The sequence below is a fragment of the Gymnoscopelus microlampas genome (genome assembly GCF_963454915.1).
Source record: "Gymnoscopelus microlampas genome assembly, chromosome: 18".
NCBI lineage: Eukaryota > Metazoa > Chordata > Actinopteri > Myctophiformes > Myctophidae > Gymnoscopelus > Gymnoscopelus microlampas.
Window position 1 is genome coordinate 34,419,745 of NC_139955.1, and position 25,297 is coordinate 34,445,041.

The 25,297-nt window shown below is 40.8% G+C and overlaps 1 protein-coding gene across 1 annotated transcript; it reads right to left on the reverse strand.

The window, feature by feature from the left end:
• Positions 1-13,973: 13,973 nt before the first annotated feature.
• qdpra (quinoid dihydropteridine reductase a) lies at positions 13,974-24,406 on the reverse strand. The gene is made up of 7 exons (XM_084086045.1): positions 24,285-24,406; positions 24,040-24,132; positions 23,706-23,802; positions 23,194-23,334; positions 17,732-17,840; positions 16,193-16,276; positions 13,974-14,785 (listed from the first exon to the last, which is right to left on the reverse strand). The coding sequence occupies exons 1-7, from the start codon at positions 24,366-24,368 to the stop codon at positions 14,683-14,685; spliced, it is 711 nt and encodes a 236-aa protein (XP_083942171.1). The 5' UTR covers positions 24,369-24,406; the 3' UTR covers positions 13,974-14,682.
• Between the last annotated feature and the right edge of the window lie 891 nt (positions 24,407-25,297).

The window sequence follows — 25,297 nt, forward strand, 5'->3', positions numbered from 1 at the left end:
ATACTCTACCATAAAGATGGTTTAAAATAACACTTTATGCATTAAAATATAAGTCACGGTTTGTAGCTTTAAAAAGAAAACATACATTCCTCTCACCCAACTTCTATATGTCAGGAGGCTCCAGAAGATTCCTTTGTTCCTTTAATCTGTTTCAGTTCACAACATCCACCATCAGAATATCTTCTTAATTTCCAGTGTTGGCTATAGTTTAAAAAGAGTGTCTTAACAAACACTCTTTCACACCCAAAATGGAACCCCCACAGCCTCACTTCCTGGAACGTTTGCTGTTCCTGATACCTCACTTCCTGGAACGTTTCTACCAGTGATCACTTCCTGGAACTTTTACTACATGTGCTGCTTTTTCCCCACAGCCCCCTCTATGAGATGAACCCTGACAACCGAGAATGAATGGATATGTTCATCAAAACAAAACTACACCATTTTCCCCCCTGTAGGCTACACTTCATTTAGGTGTTAAATATTCAACCATATTTTTAACCAATATGTTCCCTTTGTTATCACCAAGTATGTTATGTGTCTTAAAATACCCAACCCTTTCCTTGTGTGGCAGCGTCACATTGGGATGGTCAAGTGCTGCTGGAAATGTATATTTCATGTACAGTAATGAGCATTTCATGTCATTACAGTGTTTGTTGATTGGGAAAGAATGATGAAAAATAAATGCTGCACGGTATTGGCGCTCGAGGCAACAACACGACGTCAGAAACTATATTTATTAAAGCTAAAATACATACGTAAATAAATAGATTTCCTGTACATTTCCGGTGCCTACGTCATTTCGGTGCAAGTGTCATGGGCCAACATTTTTTTTTTATTTCATAGTGTTTAGAGAAGTTGTAAAAAAAAAAAAAAAAACATTTATGTGGAATGTTTTTTGTGAACAGTGAAAAATTATATAAAAAATTACTCTTGCTTAAAGGTAGGGTAAGTGATTTGCGTTGGTTAAAATAATTGTTAAATAGCTCTATATTCTGATAGTACTCATTGCTATAGAGTGTTTGTTCAGTATTAGGAGTCTCCTTGTCTCTCCACCTCTTTATTAAACAGAAAATGCATTTTCGTTTCAGTTTCAGTTTCATTTCCAATTTTATCCAACCAGGACAGAGAACTCAATCAGGATACAGATTAAACAAGTGAAATTGGAAGTGATGACACTAAGAAATGAGCATGCAAAATTGGAAGTGGAACACTATACAAATTAAGCTTAAAAATGGGTACTTTCTCCTGATTGGCTGAGATTTTGACACCTACCGAAAAATGTATTTTCTGTTTATTAAAGAGCTGGAGAGACAGGGAGACATCTGTTACTGAAAAAACACTCTATAGCAATGATTACTATCAGAATATAGCATTTTAACCTTTTAACAAAATACTTTTTGTTTTAACCAAAAAATATCACTTTGAAAATGTTACACAGTAAAAAAAAAAGAAAAAGAAAATAATAAAAAGCCAATACGATTCCTGCAGGAGAATCTCTCCCAATACGAAGCAATAAAAAAGGGATTGGATTGGACAAGTTTCTTTCAGCACAATACTACAAGTGTGTCTATCTTCCACAAAAAAGTGAACTTTGCCATTTCAAGAGATATTGCAGACATGTACGGGAGATATGTTATCACTATCAGCACCCTTAATAACAACCTAATCACTTCATATCAATATACAGTATATGCACATCAGATGGAACTGTGTTCCATGAAATTACTAATCACATATACTAATCACTAATTGTTGCATACCTACAGTAGTGATGGGGGAGATTTTAATACCATAATGGATCAAGTAATATACAAATTGCACTCAGTTATAAGCTGAGGACATCATAAAGCAGAACTCTATCTAAACTTTGATGAAAGATCAAGCACTTGTGGCTATATGGGGCCAATAGCGTTGGGTAAGATAATAAGATAATAGGGTATCCCAGGGTATTTGAAAATAGCAATGGTGTCCATTTCATTATTGTCATTAAATGCTATCATGTGGTGGTACAATGCACATTACATAGTCTTCCGTTGAAGCTAGTCTCAACAATTTAAAGTTAATAATAATAATGAATGAATGAATGATGGCCAACCACAAACTATATCAACTATATACTATTCTGCCATTTCCAAAGCCTGGTGATATCTACAGTACAAGCAAGTTAACAAACTCATAAATAACTTTCTGTGGAACGCACTCTTCTGGGCACAAACAAACAAACACACACACAATCACATGCAAATAGTAAAAGTGCACTGTGTGTGCGCTTCCGAACCACACAACTGCTGGGTTGCACAATAACACAGGGCAATCCACAACCACACAGTGGTCTATTACTTTATTATTATTAGTTTGTTCATTATGATAATGTTAAATTACTGCCATTTTGGGTCTGTTTCATTCTATAGCGTACAGTACAGTGCACGTACAGCACAGTATAGCATTATTGTTAATGATTTATGACTCCATTCTTACACATTGGAACATATGAATACAAAATTAATTCCTGTGCTATTGCTGGTATTGAATATACATACATAAGGTATCTGCATACATGGTTTGGCTAATTGCACATTCTCTTTGTTATACTGATGTTATTATTGCTGCTATTATCCAAAAAAAAATCAAGCTTGAACTTATCTTTATTATTATTATAACTTTATCATCGCTATTGTTGTTATGTTGATGTTGCATGGTATTTTGCAGACCTCACACATTTGCATTTTGGTGCTTGTGTACCTGTATGTGAAGTGACAAATAAATCTTGATTCTTGAATTTTTAAGTCATTAGTTAAGTAACTAAACTAATGTAGTATTATTATTAGTAGTATTATCTATTAACTATAAGGCACCGTTTTAAATCATTAACCAACTAACCACAAACATTTCACAAGTCATTAATAACTCTAACAGTTTGTGAATGATATATTAATTATGTATAAAGGAATAGTTAATGCTACCCACTCTTCTAGTTATCGTTTTTGACAACCAAGGACTTAAAGCTGCCAACCAAACACGACACCACCATGAAGTACCCTCACTTTTATAGGAGAGAACAAGAGCAAGGGTCTCTTTTACTCTGCGGAACTTTGGATCGCTTACCTTGAAATTTAACCCTTTGTTTACAAGAATAAACTATACATATGAAAGAGCCCAAACTATTAGGTCCTGAACACCGCCACCTCCTCCTCCTCCTCCTCTACCCTCCATCCTCCGCCTGTTCCTGAACTTAGACCCAGGGTCTGAATGAGAACCAGATGTGTCAGGAGCCAAGAGAGGAGGCTCTAGTTCCAAAACCCCGAGAACAAACCCGAAAATCTCCAAACTTGGATCTCTCTGGACCCTGGGATACTTCATGGCATCCTGGGAAAGAGAGAGAGAGAGCGAGAGAGAGAGAGGATGGGGGAGGGGGGGGGGTGAGGGTGGGGGCATTCAGAGGCAAAATGAAGCAGAAACCACTAGACAGACAAAAACAAGATAGACAGAGACACAGAATGACAGACAAAGACTGACACGCAGGAAAATAAAGTTGGGAGAGAGAGTGACAAAGAAAGAGAGAGAGACAGAAGAGAGAGAGGTGTGTGTGTGTGTGTGTGTGTGTGTGTGTGTGTGTGTGTGTGTGTGTGTGTGTGTGTGTGTGTGTGTGTGTGTGTGTGTGTGTGTGTGTGTGTGTGCGTGCGTGTGCGTATATGCGTCCGTGTGTGTGTGTGTGTGTGTGTGTGTGTGTGTGTGTGTGTGTGTGTGTGTGTGTGTGTGTGTGTGTGTGTGTGTGTGTGTGTGTGTGTGTGTGTGTGTGTGTGCGTGCGTGTGCGTGTGCGTGTGCGTGTGCGTGTGCGTGCGCGTGTAATCTGGCCAGAGAGAGAGAGGACCGCACAACTCCCGAGAGGCTTATCTTGGTTAGATCCCGTTGCTGCTATATGGAAAGTCTCAATCCAGTCGACCACAACACTGCTCCCATATACAGTAGAACCCCCACCCACCTCAACAGTGAGTGACCTGGATTTGACTGGCGGCTGTCTGCAGTCTCCGCCCATAGTGAGGTCCCTTGCCAGTGGGCTGTTACGACGGATGACCACATTCGTTCCAGTTCAATAAGTAAGGACCCCTGTAACCGTTCTTTACACCTCGGAATCAATTTAGTACGTAGAGAGGATGAACTATTGTTAATTATTGATATTAACTGTATACATATACTATACTATACTATACTATACTATACTATACTATATGTTTAGCTATCTGGGGCCCATGTGTCATGAAATTCAAAGCATAAATGAGGATATTTAAGCAATATTCAATTTTATATTTCCAACAGCAATGGTAAACAGTATAATTCTGAACATTAACCTGAACCCCAAACCCACATACCTATTCTGGGGGGAACATTCGCCAAAAATCGCAAATCTACAAGCTTGTACATTGCCTATTTTTGGCAAAGAGATGGTGTAGACGGAAAAAAGCGGTCTCAGTACAGTTCAACTCAAGTTTGTTTCACTGAGACTATAGAGAGTGTGAGACATTTATAAATTAACACTCTGCATTTTGCAGCATAGGCATATTCCAGTGATAGTGTATTGGCGGGGGGAGGGGTGGTGGGTATCTCCATCCTACTACAGTACTGTACTTGTCAACACAGACATCTCAAGGGAAGCGTTCGAGACATCAAAAAGGTTTTTCCGCGTTCAAAGCTTGTCAGGATGTCATTAGGCATTATGTCTACATACTTCACCTATCAACGAGATCACTTCCTGGTGTCACGGAGCGTTCCATCTTCTAAAGATCTCATAAGAGTCTTTATGGGCTTTGTGTAAAGGCTGCCGTAACCTAATGGATCATTTAGGGAGGCAAAGGTCTCGCTCGGTCTCCTGGAAAGGGTACGAACGAACACGCACCGTATTCAACAGGAGCATGTCAGATATTCTGACAAAGTGGTCCCTGGCTTCTGGGCCTGGGATGGAGTGACAGGTTTAGCTGGCGGGTGTTTACATTGGAAATATACAGTGTGTGTGTGTGTGTGTGTGTGTGTGTGTGTGTGTGTGTGTGTGTGTGTGTGTGTGTGTGTGTGTGTGTGTGTGTGTGTGTGTGTGTGTGTGTGTGTGTGTGTGTATATATAGGTACTGTATATGTGTATGCCTTTATGACACATTCTATCCAGATACTATATTATCCTCCATCCATTTTTTGCATACTACCCATTGCTTCTAATGAGATCTTTACCTCTCTTTCTAACCTGTACTATTGGCTACTTCATTTCATTCATGTATTTTTGTCTTTTTTTTATGACATCCAGCATTATCATTATTATTATTTTGTTATTAGATGGTAAATGTTGTTAGCATGGTCTGTGGAAATTATTTTTGGGGTCCTTTATGCCTTTATGGGGAAATGTGGAGAGAAATAACGAGTGACACACAGCAAAGGCCATCGGGATCGGGAATCGAACCCGCGACACGCTGTCAAGCCACACTGAGCCAATAGGTGCCTGGACCACTACACCAGCGGTCCAGGCCCAAGTAATCCCTCTTGAATCTCTTGAATCTAACCTTTAATTCTGGATGGAACCACAGCACCCAGCAAAAGATGGAACAAATATGACTCTGACTCCAGAATGTTTTCTATTTAAACTTGGAAGGTTTTTAGAGGCTAGAGGATATAAATGAAGTTAAAGGAACAGAACAGTCCAACACTAGTTCTGGACCTTAGAAAAACCTCTAGTCAGACACTCGGGTAGCGCAGTGGTAAAGTGCCTGCCCACTGGCACTTTACCACTGATTGTGTGGCGCATCCGGCTTTGTCAAGCGTGTATACGCAAACACAATTGGCCCGTGTTTGGGGGGAGGGAAGCTGGGTGGGGAGGGTGATATTTGTCACTGCACGTAATCCTACGGGCTGGGGGCGGCACCTGTCAGCAGGGAGTGTTGGGTGGGAGGAGTAAGACGAAGGCTTAATATCCTCCCGGTGGGGCTCCTCACTGGCAGGTGAGTGATACAACAGCAGTGACAACACACAAATGTGTGTGGAGGAATTAACTGGCATAACGACTAAATTGGGGAGAAAGAAAAGGGGGTTTCAAAAGGCACAAAAACAAAACCTCAAGTCCCTAGTCCGCCTCTCTGACCGAGCGCTAAACTGATTCACCCCAGGAAGACTAGCGGTGCTTTGGGGCAGAGCTAATGGGGATCCTAACAAATAAACATTCCAAAATGACAAATCCACCACCTTGAAAATGAGACGCCTAATTTGTCCAAATGAAGCTGGCACATTGTGGAACATTATTCAGGTTATTAGATAAAACTAGACCATATTTATCTATAACCATTGCTCTATAAAAAGTAACACATCAGATCATATTATATACGGTAAATCATATACTGAGCCATTCTGAAAACTTTTCCTCACAGAAAGGGCACATACAGTAAAGGACATATAGGGCATAGTGAAATGAAATACCTCTGTCAGTGTAAAATCCTCATGTGAACAGATTTTTTTATGGGTCATCCGTACCATCCTAGTGAGTTATATGGGCAAAACATATAGGAACAGTAGGAACCTTTTGACTGGTTGATGAAATAATTTATAAGTTAAGTGACTGATTGTCAATTCATTTTGGTGTTTACACTAGGCAATATTCTCTATTCACAATTAATATGTGTTCAGAGAACATAACAGTGTATCTTCTATTTATCATGATTGTACAGTATAGTATATATTTTACAGATTGCACACATCTGTCTGCCAGTTACGATTCATTCTTGTAAGCCAATGTCATGTAGTTTTGTCACAGTAAATTTTCCTGGTGTGTACCCGACAGGCTATTGGCACGCTGTCACAGAGAACATGGTTCCACACAACTTCAATATAATAACAACTAAAAGGGCTCCCAACGCAATGGTGTTAAGAGTGTGCAGGGGTTCAATGAGTGTCTGTGCTTGTGCGTGTGCGTGTGCGTGTGCGTGTGCGTGTGCGTGTGCGTGTGCGTGTGTGTGTGCGTGCGTGCGTGCGTGCCTTTCAACTACAAGCTTCATGACTTTATGACTAATTCCTATTTATATTTTCAGTACAAAAAATGTTTTAGAATTGTGCAGTTGAATCATAGAATCATTGTTAATTAACCACATGAACCCTAGCATTCCTATTCTCGGGATGTCATAATAGGAAAATAGTTGCACATCTTCAAGCTCACTAGTTAGTAGATTGTCTATTTTCAGTGAAGAGATTTGGGGGGGGGGGGGGGGGGGGGTGGCAAGCCAAGTATAGACCACTGGGGGACACTAGTCCATGAAGTATAGTATATAGAAGTGGTTCCCATCCTTTTCTGGATCAGGGCCCACATGAAAATCTGGAAAGTGTTTGCGGCCCACAAAGAGCATTTTTATTTTAATGATCAATAAATCGATAGTGTTCCGTTTGGCTCAAGATAGTGGGGGTCCCTGCTTCATCTCTCTCAGCTAAGGGATCCGTGGCCTGAAAAACATTGACTCTAGACCCCTGGTCTAGAGGGTTTAAGTGATTAAACCTATCCTGCCCCCCCCCCCTTAAAGGAGTAGTTCACCCACGGTCATCAAATTATTGGCTTAGGAATGCGACAAAAACAAAAAAAAATCTCTAAATTCAAGGCTTCATGGGCTGTGTAATTGATTAAAAATAAGTTACTTTTTGGGTGAACTACTCCTTTAATATGGATACTGGGGTTCAAGTGGTTAAGTGGTTAACTGACATGCATCTCAAATTGTGCAGCACATCTCAGTGTGAGCAGATGTTTACAGCCATCCATGCGCTGCTGCTGCTGCTGCATGCCTTGATCTCCACTGTTGCAGGTCTAAATGTCTAGCCCCCTCAGAAATAAAATGTCCATCCTCTTTGACCCTTTCATTGTGAGTTACTGGCACGAAGGGCCATTTAATTACATCAAAAACTTATCACTCAATTTTTAATTACACTGCCTCTTATCACTGATTCATTTATGGCTTAGTGCCATCTAGAGGACGATTTGGGTGCAACCTGAAGCAACGACTGTCATGTCATTAAATATTGTGACGATTTGCCTCTGAAACAGCTAGAATGACAGCTTACACAACCATGAATCATGAATCAAGGCTGCTTACAATCTAGGTTGCGTGGGATGGTTTCACATGGTTTATGACCTAAACATCCTATTTATCAAAAGGGGAAAAAGAGGAGGCTGATAAATTTGTCCTTTAAATATTTTATAAAAGTCATGAAAGGATGACTGAAGTGGTTTCAGTCCTGGTGGAATGTAATTTTTAAGTGTCTATGCTGAAAAGCACATGGGCTTGCTGCTCTCTGGCATTAAATTGACATTAAGTATGTCTCATAAAGGAGAAAGCATCCGCTTCAACAGTTAGTATCTCAATCTCTGTCTGATTTAGTTGACGTGTCTGTTGACCACCGTGATGCATGCGTTTTACTATGCGTTGCTGTCGGGCATAAACCTTGTTAACACTTTTCATTGGTTGAATATTTATTAAACCCGCAGACAGACTTAACCACTTTAAACCTAGTGTCCCTATTTGGGTACGTCATGGGCGAACATTTAAACTTCTTTTTAAAATATATAATTTGTCAAATGTGATGCGTTGTGAATTTGTAGATCGGCTATGTTTGTTACTTTTTCGCGACACTGTCATACGACTAAGTATGAAATGGGGCACTGTTTTACTATAAGATGAAATATGGAGATACAAGGTGTCTGCCTGATAGCAACATATGGTATTTGAGGAGTTGAGAATGTATACATGTAGCCATGATAAATCCCTTTTTCCTGGTGCTAAACTACAGTTGCATTTTGGCACCATCAACAGGAGAGACTGTTTGGATAAATCAGATTCAGGGACTGCATGCGCTGTATTATTTGTGTTGTTAATTAATTAAGCCAGGTAAAATACAGGATAAGTGCAAGAATAGGGGAGCCGTTAAATGATTACCGGTGCTATAAAATCCTTAATTTATCCATTTGTACAAATGTAACCAAATGGACCCTTAAGGGTCATGAAGACTAAAGGCAATATGTCACCCTTCTACAAGGGCTACAACTGTATACAGTGCTAAAGCAGAATAAATACAGGATAAATGCACACAAAAGGATGGCTTTAAAAATGGCAACCACAAGCCAATGGATTCATCATGTCTCCGACTCGTCTTTCTGTGTCTGTTGTGTCTGAAGTGTCTGTTGTTTTAGATCCTGTGGTTAAGAAAACAGCAGCTTCAGCTCCAAGGGGGCAGGCAGCCAGGAAGTCAAGTAAGAGGCGTCTCCCCTGCTTTGGGGAGACTTTTACTCACACGCAACACATGTGGAGGCTGGTCATGGGGAGGTAGAGGGGTTCCTCCCTTGCAGGTCATGTTACCCGGAGCAGCCAGGGGCTAACCACTACCATCTGGCTCGCTCCCTCCGTGTTTCACTGCTTCTTGCTGGATTCAATGGTTTCCACATGGCACCCCGCCATCTCAGACATAACCCCTTTAAAATATTCACTATACGTCCGTATGGACACGCGCACACGCACGCCCACACACACACACGGATAAGCATGTTTGTGCACATGCACTCACTAGACACACTGTACACAATCATATACTCAATCATATACTACAGTATGCAGACAATGCAAACATCTATGTATGACCATGTGCAGTAAGCACACACACACACACACACACACACACACACACACACACACACACACACACACACACACACACACACACACACACACAGACGCTTGTACTTGACCTCCATGCACACACACACAGACAAGTGCATGGATGCTGTTCACAAACACTCATGCTGCATGTATTGTATACACACACACATTATGCAAACACGTGAAGTGCACGCTCATATACAGACGTGCACACTAACAACCAGGGTTTGAGGGGGATGGGAGGAGCAGAGAGGAGGGGTTCTTTAATCAGGAAATTCACCTCCAGGGGGGTTTGTGTACAGAACAAGAGAACACTCTTCTCTCTGCCTCACAGCAGACAATTCATCTGTGACGCCATACTCGTGTCAATAAACCTAATGCTACATCACGTTTACTATGGGGTAGCTCCATCTGTTATGAGGGCACACGTGTAAGGATGCAAAATCACAACAGTGCTTGAGATCATATCTATTCATTTGTCCTTGAGGGGGTCAGAACACTGGTTCTCAGTGGTCTTTGAGGGGGTTCCAGGGGGGTCCCCAGAAACAGTCCGAACACCCTATTAAATTGTTTTGGCTATTGGAAAATAGCCAACCTACGGTACTTGTAGATTGGCTATTTTTGAAAAATGTTCTCTTATGGGGGTCCCTGGCACAAAATCTTTTCTGGTCTGGAGCCAAAAACTGTCTACCCACCTACTAATACCCACGCATCTCCAGTATGACTACAAAAAAAAAGTGCTATTAAGCCCAGCCTACACATAACACAAAACAATAGCATCAGTGTCACCTGGGTGACATGCTATCTTGCAACACCTAACATGCGATAATCTTTGATCAGCTCAAACCCTTACAGCGATAAACACAGCGGGGGATCCCCATGGGCAATCACTCTAACGTTGGCATCATGGGAGCTAATGTATGCGCTGGCGTCTTGAATGCGCCGCAGGGCCTCACACACACACACACACACTAGACTAGATGAATTGCAATGCCACCAAGTATAAATACACATCATCCACAGTAAGCCAGACCGCTCCTATTAATCCTCGCTGTAGTGATTTATTGCAGTGGGCTCCTCAACGGCCCACCCCATACCGTGGCCAGCCAGGAGAAATTGCAGAGTTTAAGACGGAGACCCAGTAATTGTTCTATGGTCTATTTATGTGCATTGCTAAGTGTGAATATATGAGTCAGCAACAAGAAGTTTTCATGCAGTGCGGAAGAGGCTGTAAACATATACGTTACCTGCTATAATCAAACTGCTAAATTTATGTTTTTTTTGGGGGGTGGGGGGTTGCCCCCCTTCTCGCTTTTGAAGGTTTGTAATTTGCCAAGGTGAGTGGCCTGGATGCAAAGCAATCTTCTGTGTTCTGTGCTGAGGAATCAGAATGTTACAGTGTTTGCAGGTAGGTAGGTGTTACGGGTCTTGCCATGTGCATGACAGTACCCATTCAGTTCCAAGAATGAACTCATCCATTTGATTAACAGAGTGGTTCTTGTTAAAAAAAATTATATTGGCTCCATGTCATTGAGGGTTATGAATGAGTGCCATCTGGTGGGGGGATAAGATATGACGGCTTCACATAAATCACATAAATGGAGATGCGATAAATTGGGTGTAATTTGTATGTAGTTTACATATGGGATCTATATATCTAAAATAAATAGTTTTCATATGAATAATTTAGTAATGATAATAAGTATATAGTAGATTGTATTTGAACTCCATATGCCTCTTTTTCTTATTTGCTTTAGTGTCCTCAGAATTAGGTTTAGTTACTTGTATTACTTGTACAGTATTTTATAGTCTTATGCTGGCAATACAGTTTATAGATTGTTCCATATAGACTAACCATAAATCCACAGCTTTGATTCCTGCAACACCAATTGTGTCCATCAACAGCTGTGCGTTCCACAACATACAGAATCTGTGGAAAATAGAGTAGAAAAAAAGTCTCATCAAGTTTCCAAATTCAAAGCTTAATACAACATATATTTCTTTATTTTGATGATTTATTACTGTAAATGTGATACAAATACAGAAAGATTACTAATAATGACACTAACTAGACAAGGCACGATCATCTCGTTGACACACAAACACACAGAACTAAGACAGGGGCACTTGAACTAGTGTACCAAACAACATAGTATACAATGAGGCCAATTCACTCTGGAACAGATTGTCCGTAAGTTAGAAGACAGCGGCTTATTTCAACATTGGGTTCCTTTCACAGTAGGAGAGGCGCTAAACATGAAACAATACAAACATACAATTACACAGACACATGTTACATACATAATGTACTACTTCTGTACATATGGAAAACTACAGGCACAATATTGTTCTAAGGGTTTTTTTCTCGTGGGTTTTATGTGTATTAAGGCTTCCCACCACTCTCAAACTATGAAATGTCACAACCGAATAAATAAATGATATTATTCCGTGTTTCATTCATATAAAAGAATAAACACTAAATCACCCCACTTAGGATTGGTTTATGTGTGTTTCTGTAATGTATCTAGATTTACTTTAACACTCACCAGGTAATTTAGTCAAGTATGTTTCAACTGAATAGTTTAAAAAAAGCTATTGTAAACCACAGCTAGATGGCACTGTGGTTGGGAAGGAAACCAATTAGACCCTGGCAACTACCGCCCTATTTCTATTCTAAGCTCCATCTCGAAAGTCATGGAAAAAATAGTCTATGAACAGGTCGACAAGTATCTTGCCGAGAAAAATCTAATCTACAAATTCCAATCTGGCTTCAGAACAAACCACTCCACTGACACATGCCTTCTCTATTTGAACGACTCTATCAAACAAGAGATTGAAAAGGGCAAATATTGCGGCATGGTCATGCTGGACCTCCAGAAGGCTTTTGACACCGTTAATCACCCGATTATGATCAATAAGCTCAGAGCAATAGGTTTTGATGACACGTCAGTGAACTGGATGAGATCCTACCTGGAAGGGAGGGAGCAAGTGGTGGAAGTAAACGGCACCCAGTCCCCCCCCCTCCCAGTGACTTGTGGTGTTCCCCAAGGAAGTATACTAGGACCCTTACTGTTCCTGATATATGTGAATGACATGTCGTCAGCCTGCGACTGCAACCTGTTCCTGTTCGCAGATGACTCGGCCCTGCTAGTCTCGGACAGGGACAGGCTGCAGGTTGAGAAAACTCTCAGCTCTGAACTCAACAAGATCTGCATCTGGCTCTCCGACAACAAGCTCTCATTACACCTGGGCAAAACGGAATGCATCCTCTTTGGGTCCACTCCTAACCTCAGAAAGGCAGAGAGCTTCACGATCAAAGCGGGTGATGATATCATCAAAAGAAAAAACGAAATTACCTACCTGGGCTCTATCTTGGAGGCTGACCTCTCTGGTGACAAAAATGCTGAAAAAACGATCAAAACGGTCCACAAAAAAACACGCTTTTTGCGGAGTATTGATCGTAAAGTCAGTAAGAAGACTCTGAAGACTCTTGCAGTGGCCCTCATACAGGGTCATTACGATTATGCATGTACTTCATGGTATCACAACACCACCAAGGCCTTAAAAACAAGGCTCCAAACATCCCAAAACAAACTAGTAAGGCTACTTCTTGGCCTCAACTACAAAATCCATCTAACCCCTGATCATTTTGATAAGATTGGATGGCTTAGGGTTGCGGACAGAGTACAGCAACTTGCTATGGGCCTGGTCTTCAAGATATATCACAACATTGGGATCCCCCTGTATTTGTCAAAATACTTCCAAAATGTTAATGATGTCCACAATCACAATACCAGAGGCAGCTCCACAAACCTTGTCCAACCCTTTTTTGGCTCAACAAAGGGAAGTAACTCATTCTCATGCTATTCATCAAAAATGTGGAACGCCCTACCAAAAGGAGTAAAGGAGTGTAAAACCCTACTCTCTTTCAAAACAGCCCTAAAGATACACCTTCAGGAGGCTGCAATTGGAAAATGGCCCCTGTCTAAGTCCTAACCTAACCTACCCCCCTACCCCCCCCCCCCTCTCTCCTTCTCCTTTTGTACATATTTCTCACCCTTCATACCAGTAACCTGTAAACTGATTGTATGACATTCTATAGTAGTTGTGTATATCTGTCTGTCTCTTATATGTCATCATGATTTGTGTGCATGGGGAACTCATTTGAAACAAGCTCTGTGCTTTTATGAGTCTTCCAGTTTAGTAGACCTTGTATTGTGAATTTGTACTTCCATGTACTGTTGTTCTCATGTCTTACTAAATAAAGTACATCAATCAATCAACTGTGAGGCTGCTTTTGTAAGGAGATGATTCCCCTGCATCCCCGTTCTCTGTCACCCCCCTGTCCCACCCCCTAGGCTAGATACTTTGTTAAATGACCATGTTATACAGCAAATCTTCTGTTGAAAATATGTTGTTCTTGTCATACGACACTGTCGTTCAACAAAGTGTAAATTTGCCTTAACCCATTAAATCCGGGGGACGCATCTCTGTCATTTTAGATTTCTTTGGTTATTCAAAAATAGTAGATATACAAGCTCATAGCGAGGCACCGAGTGCCGTGCTATGAGCTTGTAGATCTGCTATTTTTTTTAAATCATTAACATTTGTGAAAATATTTGAATTTTTATTTTTTTTTAAGCGGACATTTGTAACTCAAATCTTTGTTCCAAGATTTGCAAAAATGTTCAGGATTTTTTTTAAAAAGCACTATGAGCCTGTATATCTGCTATTTTTGAATAGACCAAAGAAATCTTAAAAGGACACAAATGGTGCTGTTCCGGTCTTAAAGGGTTAAATCACCATCTCACCTCCTTCCCTCCTATACCTCACCTCAATATCTCCTTGCCTCCTTTTCTCTCTCCTTCCACTTCTCTCTCCTTCTCTCAGCCTCTTGTTTCCCTGCCTCCTTCTCCTCGTTTCTCCTTCTCTATGTTTTCCTCAGCCTGCCTCACCGCCCCCCCCCCCCCCCCCCCCCCTTCTCCACCTCCCATCTCCATAGAGGTGTGTGTGTTGTTTACTGTGTGGCCACACATTTGGTCTCTCCTCCAGAGGTCAAAAGCTGCATCAGGCTGCCGGAGGCTGGCCGGTTCCTCCCACAAGCCCAGTCGAAGAACATCCTGGAGCGAGAGAGTAAAATAAAGTAAAATAAATACAAAAGGAAAACTAGATCTAGATTCACAACCGAGCTGTTCTTGGTTTCCAAACGCTGCATACACAAAACATTGTTTTTTTTAGAAATGATAAATGAAATTTTATAAAGTGATGGTAAATGTTTTACAGGAAAAATATGACGCAGTATTTAACTGAATGCTTATAAAGATTTTTTTTTTGTGAGAAACAGGTTAAACCCCTCTTCCAACATGTCGCTCAACCTCATCTCATCATCATCATCAAGAACTCCCTCCAGATTGCATCCATCTCTTTTCTCCGGGATTATCACACTGGATCAGATCTAATCTAATCTAATCTGCCGCCCCCACGCGCGCACGCACGCACACACACACACACACACACACACACACACACACACACACACACACACACACACACACACACACACACACACACACACACACACACACACACACACACACACACACACACACACACACACACACACAGAGAGAGAGAGAGAGAGAGAGAGAGAGAGAGAGTTCTGGTTTCTAAACTGACAAGAAGTCAACAGGGAATCTACTGTATGTCTCAATGTACCATCTTACTCTAGTATGGCATTAATTCAGACTCCCACGTTTGCTGTCGTAATTCTAATCAGTCGGGGAAATCCAGAAGACACGACATCTCCTGAGTCCTGACACAATTAATTATATTTGATTTAATGGTTTGAACATGATGTACCTGATATTGTCACTTTGTTGTTTCCAATACAAGTCAGCGTGCCTGTTAATTGTAATTGATAATTATTCATAATTGTCTTAAGACTTTATATTATGATCACAGCTGGCTCCTAATCCAGTTGGAAATTGGTGTTGTTTTGTGTCATGCGTCGTCAAAGCCACAATGTATTACTTAAGCGGATAACATAAATAGTCAAATTAATATCATCAGTGTGTAGTAAAGAGATACAATAGATAAGAAGCAGATCATTTGTTTGCTTATAACTGAACATAGAGACAGATAGAGACAAACCGAGCATCCTGTGTGGATCCATTTTGCCATCTTGTGGTGAATTAGTGACATTTCACTTCCTTCACATGTTTGTGTTGTATTGTATTATGTTTTTAGTCACATATTAAAATGATTTCAGCAGAAGGTATGATCAGCCATTATTCTAATAGTAATTGATAACTGATCTATACTGATCAAATGATACGTAGGCATTGTCCAATATAAAGCATGGTAGACATATTGTGCTGAGCATGATATTATAAGGCCATTCAAATTGGTCAGCCATGTTATAACTTGCAAATTAAGCTGCTAATTTGAGACTCAAAATATGAACGCCCAGCCTGGGCAGAACTATTCTGAAACACCAGCGATGTAACAGCGATGACATCAACACTCACTCTACGATGTACTCCAATGGGGTCCAGGAACCGAAGTCTGCGTCAGGCATGAATTTCCTGTTCATCGGCGTATCCAAGGTAACCCTGTCAAATGAAGCCAGATGACAATCAGGGAGCAGCTCTGGCTAAGCAGAGAGGAGAGGAGAGGAGGAGAGAAACAGTTGCAGACTGCAGCATTTCACACTGTGTAATAATAGGTACCTTGCATAATAAAATGAATGCATTATGTTTTGACTCAGAGACATTTATGATTAGAATTGCGTGGCTTGAAGAAGCATGAAGGACAATAAAAAGCATTAAGAAACTAGTATTTAACAGTAAACATATTTTTTGTAATGGTGTATAAGCTATAACAAACATACATACATACATACATACATACATACATACATACATACATACATACATACATACATACATACATACATACATACATACATACATACATACATACATACATACATACATACATACATACATACATACATACATACATACATACATACATACATACATACATACATACATACATACATACATAAATACATACATACATACATACATACATACATACATACATACATACATACATACATACATACATACATACTTATTGTAAGTCGCTTTGGATTAAAGCGTCTGCTAAATGACTGTAATGTAAGACATACGTACATACTGCATTTTGGCTGTTTTACACAATAATCAAACCTACAACTTCAAACATCAAACATTTTCTATCACAATGTGAAAAGAATAACTGGACTACTGCTCTGCTGAAGCAGTGGAGAAGGGTTTGCTGTTGCAGAAATGCAAGTCATGGGGCTAATGCTGACCAGATGTGACAGCTAGCTGGAGGGGTGGACTCCATTCAGCCTCTGATTGCTAGAAACACGACCGAGTACAGCACTGGAAGATACACCCCCGAAAAATACTCCAAAACTACATTCTCATGATGACAATGCAGAAATACCAGTCAACATTAAAGGGATAGTTCACCCCCAAAATGACTTTTTTTCTATCAATTACTCACCCCATGGAGACTTGAATTCATGGATATTTACCAGTCCGCTGGTAATCAAATTATTGGCTTAGGAATGCGACAAAAACAAAAAAATATCCACAAATTCAAGTAATCAGTAAGGCTATGATATAATATTAATTAAAGTCAGCCACGTGAAAGAGACAGTGTGCAACCCACAAGTGATTCAATATTCCCCTACAAACTCTTCTGCCTGATTTGTGTTTCTTAACCAGCAGTAGCAAATGCACGTTTTACATTATACATGATCGTTCTATAGGGACACATGTTGCATCTAATATTAAGGCACTGTGGTTTTGATCTTTGCACACTTTACTATAGACCCCTTAACAGACAACGTCACACTGATAAGAACCATGCGCGCGCAGGCCGGCACCAAATGAAAAAGATGTCTTGCATGTGCAAACTTACTTGGACAACAAAGCATGTTGTGATAAGAATAGTGCTCTGATCAGAATATGTTTTACCTATGCTGCATATAGCATGCAAGCAGTACTCACGGTAGTATCGCCACAGCGGTGGCCCCAGAGGGAAGACCACTGTCCTCTCCAGCTAGACTCTGACACAGCTGATGCACAGCAGCTTTAGCCATGCCATAGCCCACCATGCCTAAGGATACAAAACACAATACAACGTACAATGTCAAATCTTATCGTTCTGAGGGAAACTCGGCTTCCAGAAGCGACAGAAAACAGTGAGCACCATTCACAGCCGTGGACAACATGCAACATTACCAAATGTGAATAATGACCCCTTTGAATTGGTCACAGGGGTGGGGAGAGAGGTGGCTAAAATATTTGCTGAATTTTTTATCAATCATACAAAACACCTGCCTTTCACCATACCACATTTCACTGTTACACGTATGATGGCTTGGACAGACAGGATACATTATCTTGTAGAATGTTAATCAGTATTTGTATGTTATTTGTGCCCTTTATTAGACATTGAATCAAAATCAGCAACTCTTAATTGGCCAGTTCAAACAAGGAATTTGTTTTAGTGACAGCTGAACGTTAAACATTTAACCAACAAAGTACGTGGATTAACAGGAACCACACGTGCAACAAGATATTGCAGAACATCCATCCAGACAGTAGACTACAGTAGACAGCAGACAATACTCTTAGCTTAAAATAAGACATACGATAACACGTGTAGATCAGATTAGAAGTGTGTAGTAGATTAAATTAGATTAGCTCTGATTAATTAGCTAGGGTGAAAACAAACCCTGCTGCTTGTTCTCTCGTATTTAATGTTTGTCTATGCTTTACACACCAATTTATTCCAGAGCCCCAGGCTTGGCTTAATTGTTGAATGTTTTGTAGTTAAAAGCATCTGGAATCAATAAGTGGCCATTTTCCATTTAAACAGGGTTTGAAAAGAATGCAAAGATTTTCTCCCTCTGCCAATCACATGACAGACATGCCAAGCAACCTTTGAAGAATTGACCAATGGGGGAAAGGGGTGGTGTGTTTTCCTCAGGTTTTTTGCTTTTTTGCCACACAAAAAAAGTGGAGAGTGCTAGGGTTCCCAAGGAGGCAAACAAACAATTGAGGAGGGAGACCACCACTGTACAATGCAAAATTATAGTTTTAATGCATTCAAACAGCACTTTTTTTCAACTTTTGTTTAGGCAAACACATAATTGGCTTAAAATCTTACAGACAGTACAAGAACTCTTCCTCAGGACGCAATGGTAAGCATGTGAAATCATGTCAAAGGGGTCACATCATGATCACTTAAATACAGGCAGGTGTGGTAAGGGTGTGGTCTGTGATAAATACATCAGTCAAGATTGAAACCAAAAACTAATCAGTGGGGTTGCGTGAGTCAATATACACATGCACACACACATATACAGTAAACACACACATGCATACATATACACAAACATACCTGCAAACATGTACCACATACACATTGTTCGTTTGCCTAAACAAAAGCTGTTTGAAAGCATTAAAACTATTGTTTTGGATTGTACAGTGGTCTCCCTCCTCGATAGTTTTTATTTTCTTTTTTTATATACGTATAAAATCAGTGAAGAGGAAGGAATGATAAAAGACACATTAACACAAGGACAGTTAACCACTTTCAACCTGGCGTCCGTATTTTGGGCATTCAAAATTGCAAGATTTTTTTAACAATTCATGGATATTTTTTAGTTTTTGTCACATTCCTAAGCCAATAATTTGATGACCAGCGGACCGGTAGGCAGCGGTTCCGGTAGGAGATACAAAGGAGACTCTTTGTGTCTCCTACCGGAACCGCTGCTGGTCATTACAAAAAGTAATTTTGGGGATGAACTATCCCTTTAAGTGCTTAAATAAACCTGAAACTGACATTTGTATTGCAGTCTGTTCATCGCTGCCAGTTCTTGGGCAGACTTGATTTGGACTCATTCCGTTTCGATTGTACACAGCCAGCGAGGTATTTTCTTTTTTTGTGCAAAAACAATATATGTTTTTGTCATGTTTCTATCGTTTATATGCAGTCAGTATGTCAGCCAGCCAGCAGTCAGTCAGCAGTCACATCAGTATGAAGAACTACTCGTTTTGACTGGAAGGAATCATGTTCTGGTTTAGGTTACACTTAATGCTGCAAACCTCTTGTCCCTGTGTTTTAGGTCTGAAAGTATGGTCCGTGCGGGGGGGAACTTTAATTTTAAAACAATTGTACTGTTTACTTTTTCCTTGGAGTGGAAAATGTGTTTAATATTCAGGGTAAAGTGTATTTTCCATTATCATGCTCATCCATTACTAACTGACTGTCCCTTTGAAAATCAATAAAAACAACTGGTACTATGTACCAAAAATGTTGGAACCCAGCTCACATACTATAGGCTTCAAGGGGACCATTCTGAGGTTCAAGCTGAATTCCACATCATACATATTAGGCTAAGGTCACAAGGTCACTCACATGGTTTGTTAACCCTCACTTGACTTCAAAACTTTCAAATCTCCTTTTCCAATAAGACACAGCTCTACCATTATCCTGCAGAGTAAAATCCTGTGTTGGAAATTTCTCAGAGCATGGCGACTCTGATCCTTACTTGCTGTTGTTTGCAATGTCTTGATGAATGAGGCTGATTCTATTGTTGCGCTAACTCTACGTCACTCAGCTAAATGCCAAAACAATGTAAATGTGAAAAAGTTATGTGTGTGTGTGTGTGTGTGTGTGTGTGTGTGTGTGTGTGTGTGTGTGTGTGTGTGTGTGTGTGTGTGTGTGTGTGTGTGTGTGTGTGTGTGTGTGTGTGTGTTGGTGTGTGTATATATATACACTGCTCAAAAAGATTAAGGGAACACTATGATCTCTTAATTCTTTTGAGCAGTTTTCGTTAGCATTATGTACACAGTTCATGAAAAAAACTCAAAATAATGAAGGGATCAAAGTGTTCCCTTTATTTTTTTGAGCAGTATATATATATATATATATATATATATATTTATTATTATTATATATAATTATTTTTAATCACAGTTTAAGTCAATCTATGTTGCCCTAATTCAGTCGGTATCTGTCAACGCAATCTCCTCCCCTGCTTTCCTCAGCACAGATGATCAGGTCATTAGATCAACATTGTTGTTTGCTCAACATGTTTGATCAAAGCCTACAAAGGGGAGGATCAGTACAGAATAGCACTGTCTGTCCACGTGCTTCTCTACAATGTCTGTTGGGACACGTTTAGGGCTTTTTCAATATTTGTCTCTCAACGTTGCCTCGTGTGACCTGGTATTAAAGCAGAATTTGCCTACATGAATTTGGGGTAAATGAATACACAAATAATTAACACGTTTCAATGCAAATATATTAAAAAACATATTCCAAAACAATCAGTCCTGGTAATGGTGCAGGTGTTCCTACTTCTATGTAATGTCCAGACAGTTCCCTAACCTGGTTCAACTTCTGTTAATCAGTATACCCACATCAGGGTGAGGTACTGGGCTGGAAAAGTCACAATAAGATCAAGCCAGTACACCTACCACACCATTTACTCTATATGCAGACTATGCACCTTTTCATTTACTGACATTGCCTTGATCCCATCGGGTCAGAGCACAAAGTGTTTGCCCCTTTGTACTGTGAAGATTCACATGACATCAAAACATCGCTACATGGAAGTGTACACATGGAGTGGGAGCTCTGCAATCCCCTGACGACAGCTGCTCTCCATTTGAACAAAGCACCGCACCGTGTCCTTTAACCGGGTCCACATGTGAGAAGGATAATGTGGTGAATCCACTAGAACTGCTGAGTCACCCTCTGCTCAGGTCCGACAGCCAATGGGATTGTCTGCTGTGCTGCGACTGCTGAGCGATAGGGTTTGTATTGTATTGTCGTATACTGTATTGTTCGATCTAAGCACATCATCAGGGTTTATAGCCAATATGGTTAGCCTGGCCTTGGTCTGTATCCCACCCCACCCCAATTCGCCCCTCATGTGCTGCAGTATATTTGTGTGTTGTGTGTTCTGTCTTATAAATTTGCATTGTGCATGTGGTGTGTACGTTAGGTGTTTTTGCTACGAAGCACAATGAGTTTGCTGAGTATATTAAATGTGCAAAACACATAAGCACGTCACATGGATAGGATTGGTTACGAGGGGGGGTGGGACCATCACATGAGTCCACACCACAGCAGCCTGAGTGCAGCAGGGAATCAAATCAGAAGGTTTATATCACATGACTACAATGGTCAAGAACGCAATATAGAATATAAACATTATGACTTCAATTAATGTTGAAATCATAACTCTCATAGGTCTGTGCTTTGACAGAGTCAGTCTCAACTAAATCGTATTACAGCGAGTTGCAAGTTAAACTGCAAGTTAAACTGTAGCAATGGATTACTCTTGAGGTAAGGCATGTTGGATGCAAGCTGGTCAGGTGACACTTTTTTCGGACAAGGCACTGTGCTCCTGTTACGCTCTCTATACACAGCAAAGTCCTCATCATAGTTTAACTCTAAGTAAGGATGCATTTGGGTCAACGTTTACACTCTCAGAGTTAAACTAACACTGGGGATTTTTCTGTGAACAAGGCTAGGAGGCCCACATTACACAACCACCAGGGAATCATCAGCATCAGTTTTTTGTCAAAGTGTCTTGTGTTCTTCCTAATTGTCTGGAACAATTTCCCATGCTACTAATGAGTATGTCAATGGCTATTACCTGCTCCAAGTGGGCAGACCACTTGCCTTTGTATTTGTTTTTTCTTTTTCTATATTGAACTCGACAATAGGAAACTTCAGAGGAAGAGGACACAGGATGAACCCATATACTCCACAATGCTTCAATAGTCAGTGAGCGCTCAAGTGTTTTTGATCATCTCTCCTGATGTTGTTTGTGGATTTGGCAATGGACGTGTACCACTGTCTGTCAAATTATCAAAAGCTGGTGGTGTCTACTCTGCACAGTGGCTCAGGCAGGTAACCACTTAACCACTTAAATCCTATCTACTTCGTTGACTGGAGTCCCCCAGGGGTCTATACTTGGCCGGAATGGCCGCCTAATTTTTCCCCCTCAACACCAAATGTCTTTGCCGTTACCGCACATACAGTAGCTGGCCCCGGCTATGTGCCAACGTGCCCATGAGCAAGACACTTAACCCCTAATTGCTCCCCCCATGAGCGCTCATCAAAACCATCTGAGCAGCCATCAGCTGGGTGAAGCTGAAAACTGATTAACAAGGTTTCCCTAATAGTAAGACTAGAAACGTCATCATATGGATAATAGTCGGCAATATCATGTACAGACAGTACATGTGCACGCATGCATACACATTCTTTTGATATAATAGCTGCACCCTGGTCACCGTGACCAGTGACATTTAAACAAATTTGCTTTAGCCTGGCATTGCCAGACAGACTGATCACGTAGGATCACTAACACGATCGTGGGGAACGTGTTAGTGATCCCACGTGATCAGTCCGGCAATGCCGGACTCCATTTGCTTGTCCTTACCACTTGTGCCAGCGAGGGACGCCTTAGCCCCGGGTAAAGTCAACAGACCTCCAGGCTTCAGGTGGAGAGCAGCTAGATGGCTGGAGACGGTGCAAGTCCACACACTCTGTTTCCACATCATGTCTGTGTTCTTGTAGAAGTCTAATGGGGACACACACGTGAAATGTGTTTAGTACAGTTTAATATGGCTGCAAATAGGGGTGTAACAGTTAATCGAACAAATCGATTTAATCAATAAAATACAAAAATACTAAATTGATTTTAATAACAATAATCAATTTTGGGGGGACATTTTTTTATCTACAAGCTCTAATAGGTTTGCTATTTTATATACAATAATATAAAATAGGGTTTAAGTGGTTTAATAGGGTTTTATGGGTCAGACCAATCAATTTAGTCAATTATAAACAAAATATATGCTTCTCGATTATTCGATTCATCGAACCAGTAATCGATAGAATAATGGCTAATAAAATAATTGATGAATAAAGGCACGTGCATCACGCTCTGACCTTTGGAACTGAAGTTTCCTCCAGCCCAGCCTCCAGCCACACACAAGATGGCATCCACTTTCTGTTGCCCTAGCAACTGGGCCACATCTGCTGTCACCTACAGACACCAACACATTTCATCATTAGCCAATAGCCATAAAGAATAATAAATATGCAGGACTCCAAACTGGACTTGAAAATTACGTAGCCTATAAAACCTATGAATTGCAATTCACCTCAGGCAATTGTCAATGTAAAAATAGGCATACCAAGATGTAGGATTGTCCAGCATAATATTTATGGACTGTCATACAACCTATACGAGCCAATTAACACTATACAAGGAAAAACCTACCTGTCCCGCCTGCTCTGTGAAGCATTCAGACAACTTGACCAGCACATTTTCATCTGCGTCCTCGTTGGCATTGATGTCGATGCTAGCAACCCACTATTCAGTAAACAGAGACAGAGTGGGGTAAATAAATAGTGTAATTACAAATTAAAATAAGAGCTTGAAGCTTTACGCATCTTTCGAGTATAGCCAAACAAGCAATAAAAAAGGACCTATACTGAAGCACTGTACGTTTGTTAGTGACTCACCCATCCTTTGGATTTGAAATGCTGAACAAGTTTAGAACCCAGCGCTCCTCTTCCACCGTAGACGATAACTCGCTTCTCAGACATGCTTTCCTCTGACGAGCGCTCTGAGCAATAGCTGCTGTTCCAGCTCAAAACAGCAGATAAGTGGGACAGAGAGAGGGGGCGGGGGGAGAGAGAGGGGGGGGGAGAGGGGGAGAGGGGGGGGAGAGGGGGGGGAGGGGGGGAGAGAGAGAGAGAGAGAGAGAGAGAGAGAGAGAGAGAGAGAGAGAGCAACAGGTTGGCTTTTGCCTTTTGCTGTAGCCATACACTGTAAAAATTAAATAAAATAAATACATGAATCAGCAAACATGGCAGGTCTGAGGAGAAAAGGAGATATACCTGAAGTTACAAAAAGTTATAGGCCTAAGATAGAGAACTATAGCAGCATATAACGAGGAGGAAATGGAGATAAAAGGTGATGGAGATGACGGAAGAGCATGGACGAATAAGAGAGAAACATCTGAGTAAACACGTCTCAGGGCATCTAAAAGGAAGTGGCACAAAACTCCTCTATACTTCTCCTGCTCATTAATATTCACTGTTAATGCTAAGTCCTATTTCTACTATATTAAGATTCAGTCCTCTGCTTCTAACCCAGTAGGCTAAGCTCTTTTCCACCTTCTCGTCTCTCCTTAACCATTCCACCGGCACAGGTACCAGGTACCCCCCCCCCCCATCCCTTTCTGCTGAGGCTTTCTACACCTACTTTGATAAGAAGGGCCAATGTTCCAAGTGATCTAGACTCCTCTACATCTAAACTTCAACTTGCACTCTGCAAGAAAACCAATGTCAACTCCGTAATACACAGGTTTAGCTGTATCCTAAGGTCCCCTGTCTCACCTCCTGGTTTAAAAAGGCAGGAAAGCTGTGGAAGCTCTGGAAAGCTTTTTATTTGTTGATAAATGCACTAAATAATATTACTATCTGGTGTGTCCCAACCATAACATATCAACTCCGTCAGTCCTTCTAATAGT

Coding starts and splice junctions, on each gene's coding strand:
- qdpra (XM_084086045.1), bottom strand. CDS start 24,368: ATGTCTGAGAAGCGAGTTATCGTCTACGGTGGAAGAGGAGCGCTGGGT. Junction 24,133..24,284: donor ATTTCAAATCCAAAGGATGG/GTGAGTCACTAA, acceptor TTTACTGAATAG/TGGGTTGCTAGCATCGACAT. Junction 14,786..16,192: donor CCATTGGAGTACATCGTAGA/GTGAGTGTTGAT, acceptor CTCTCGCTCCAG/GATGTTCTTCGACTGGGCTT.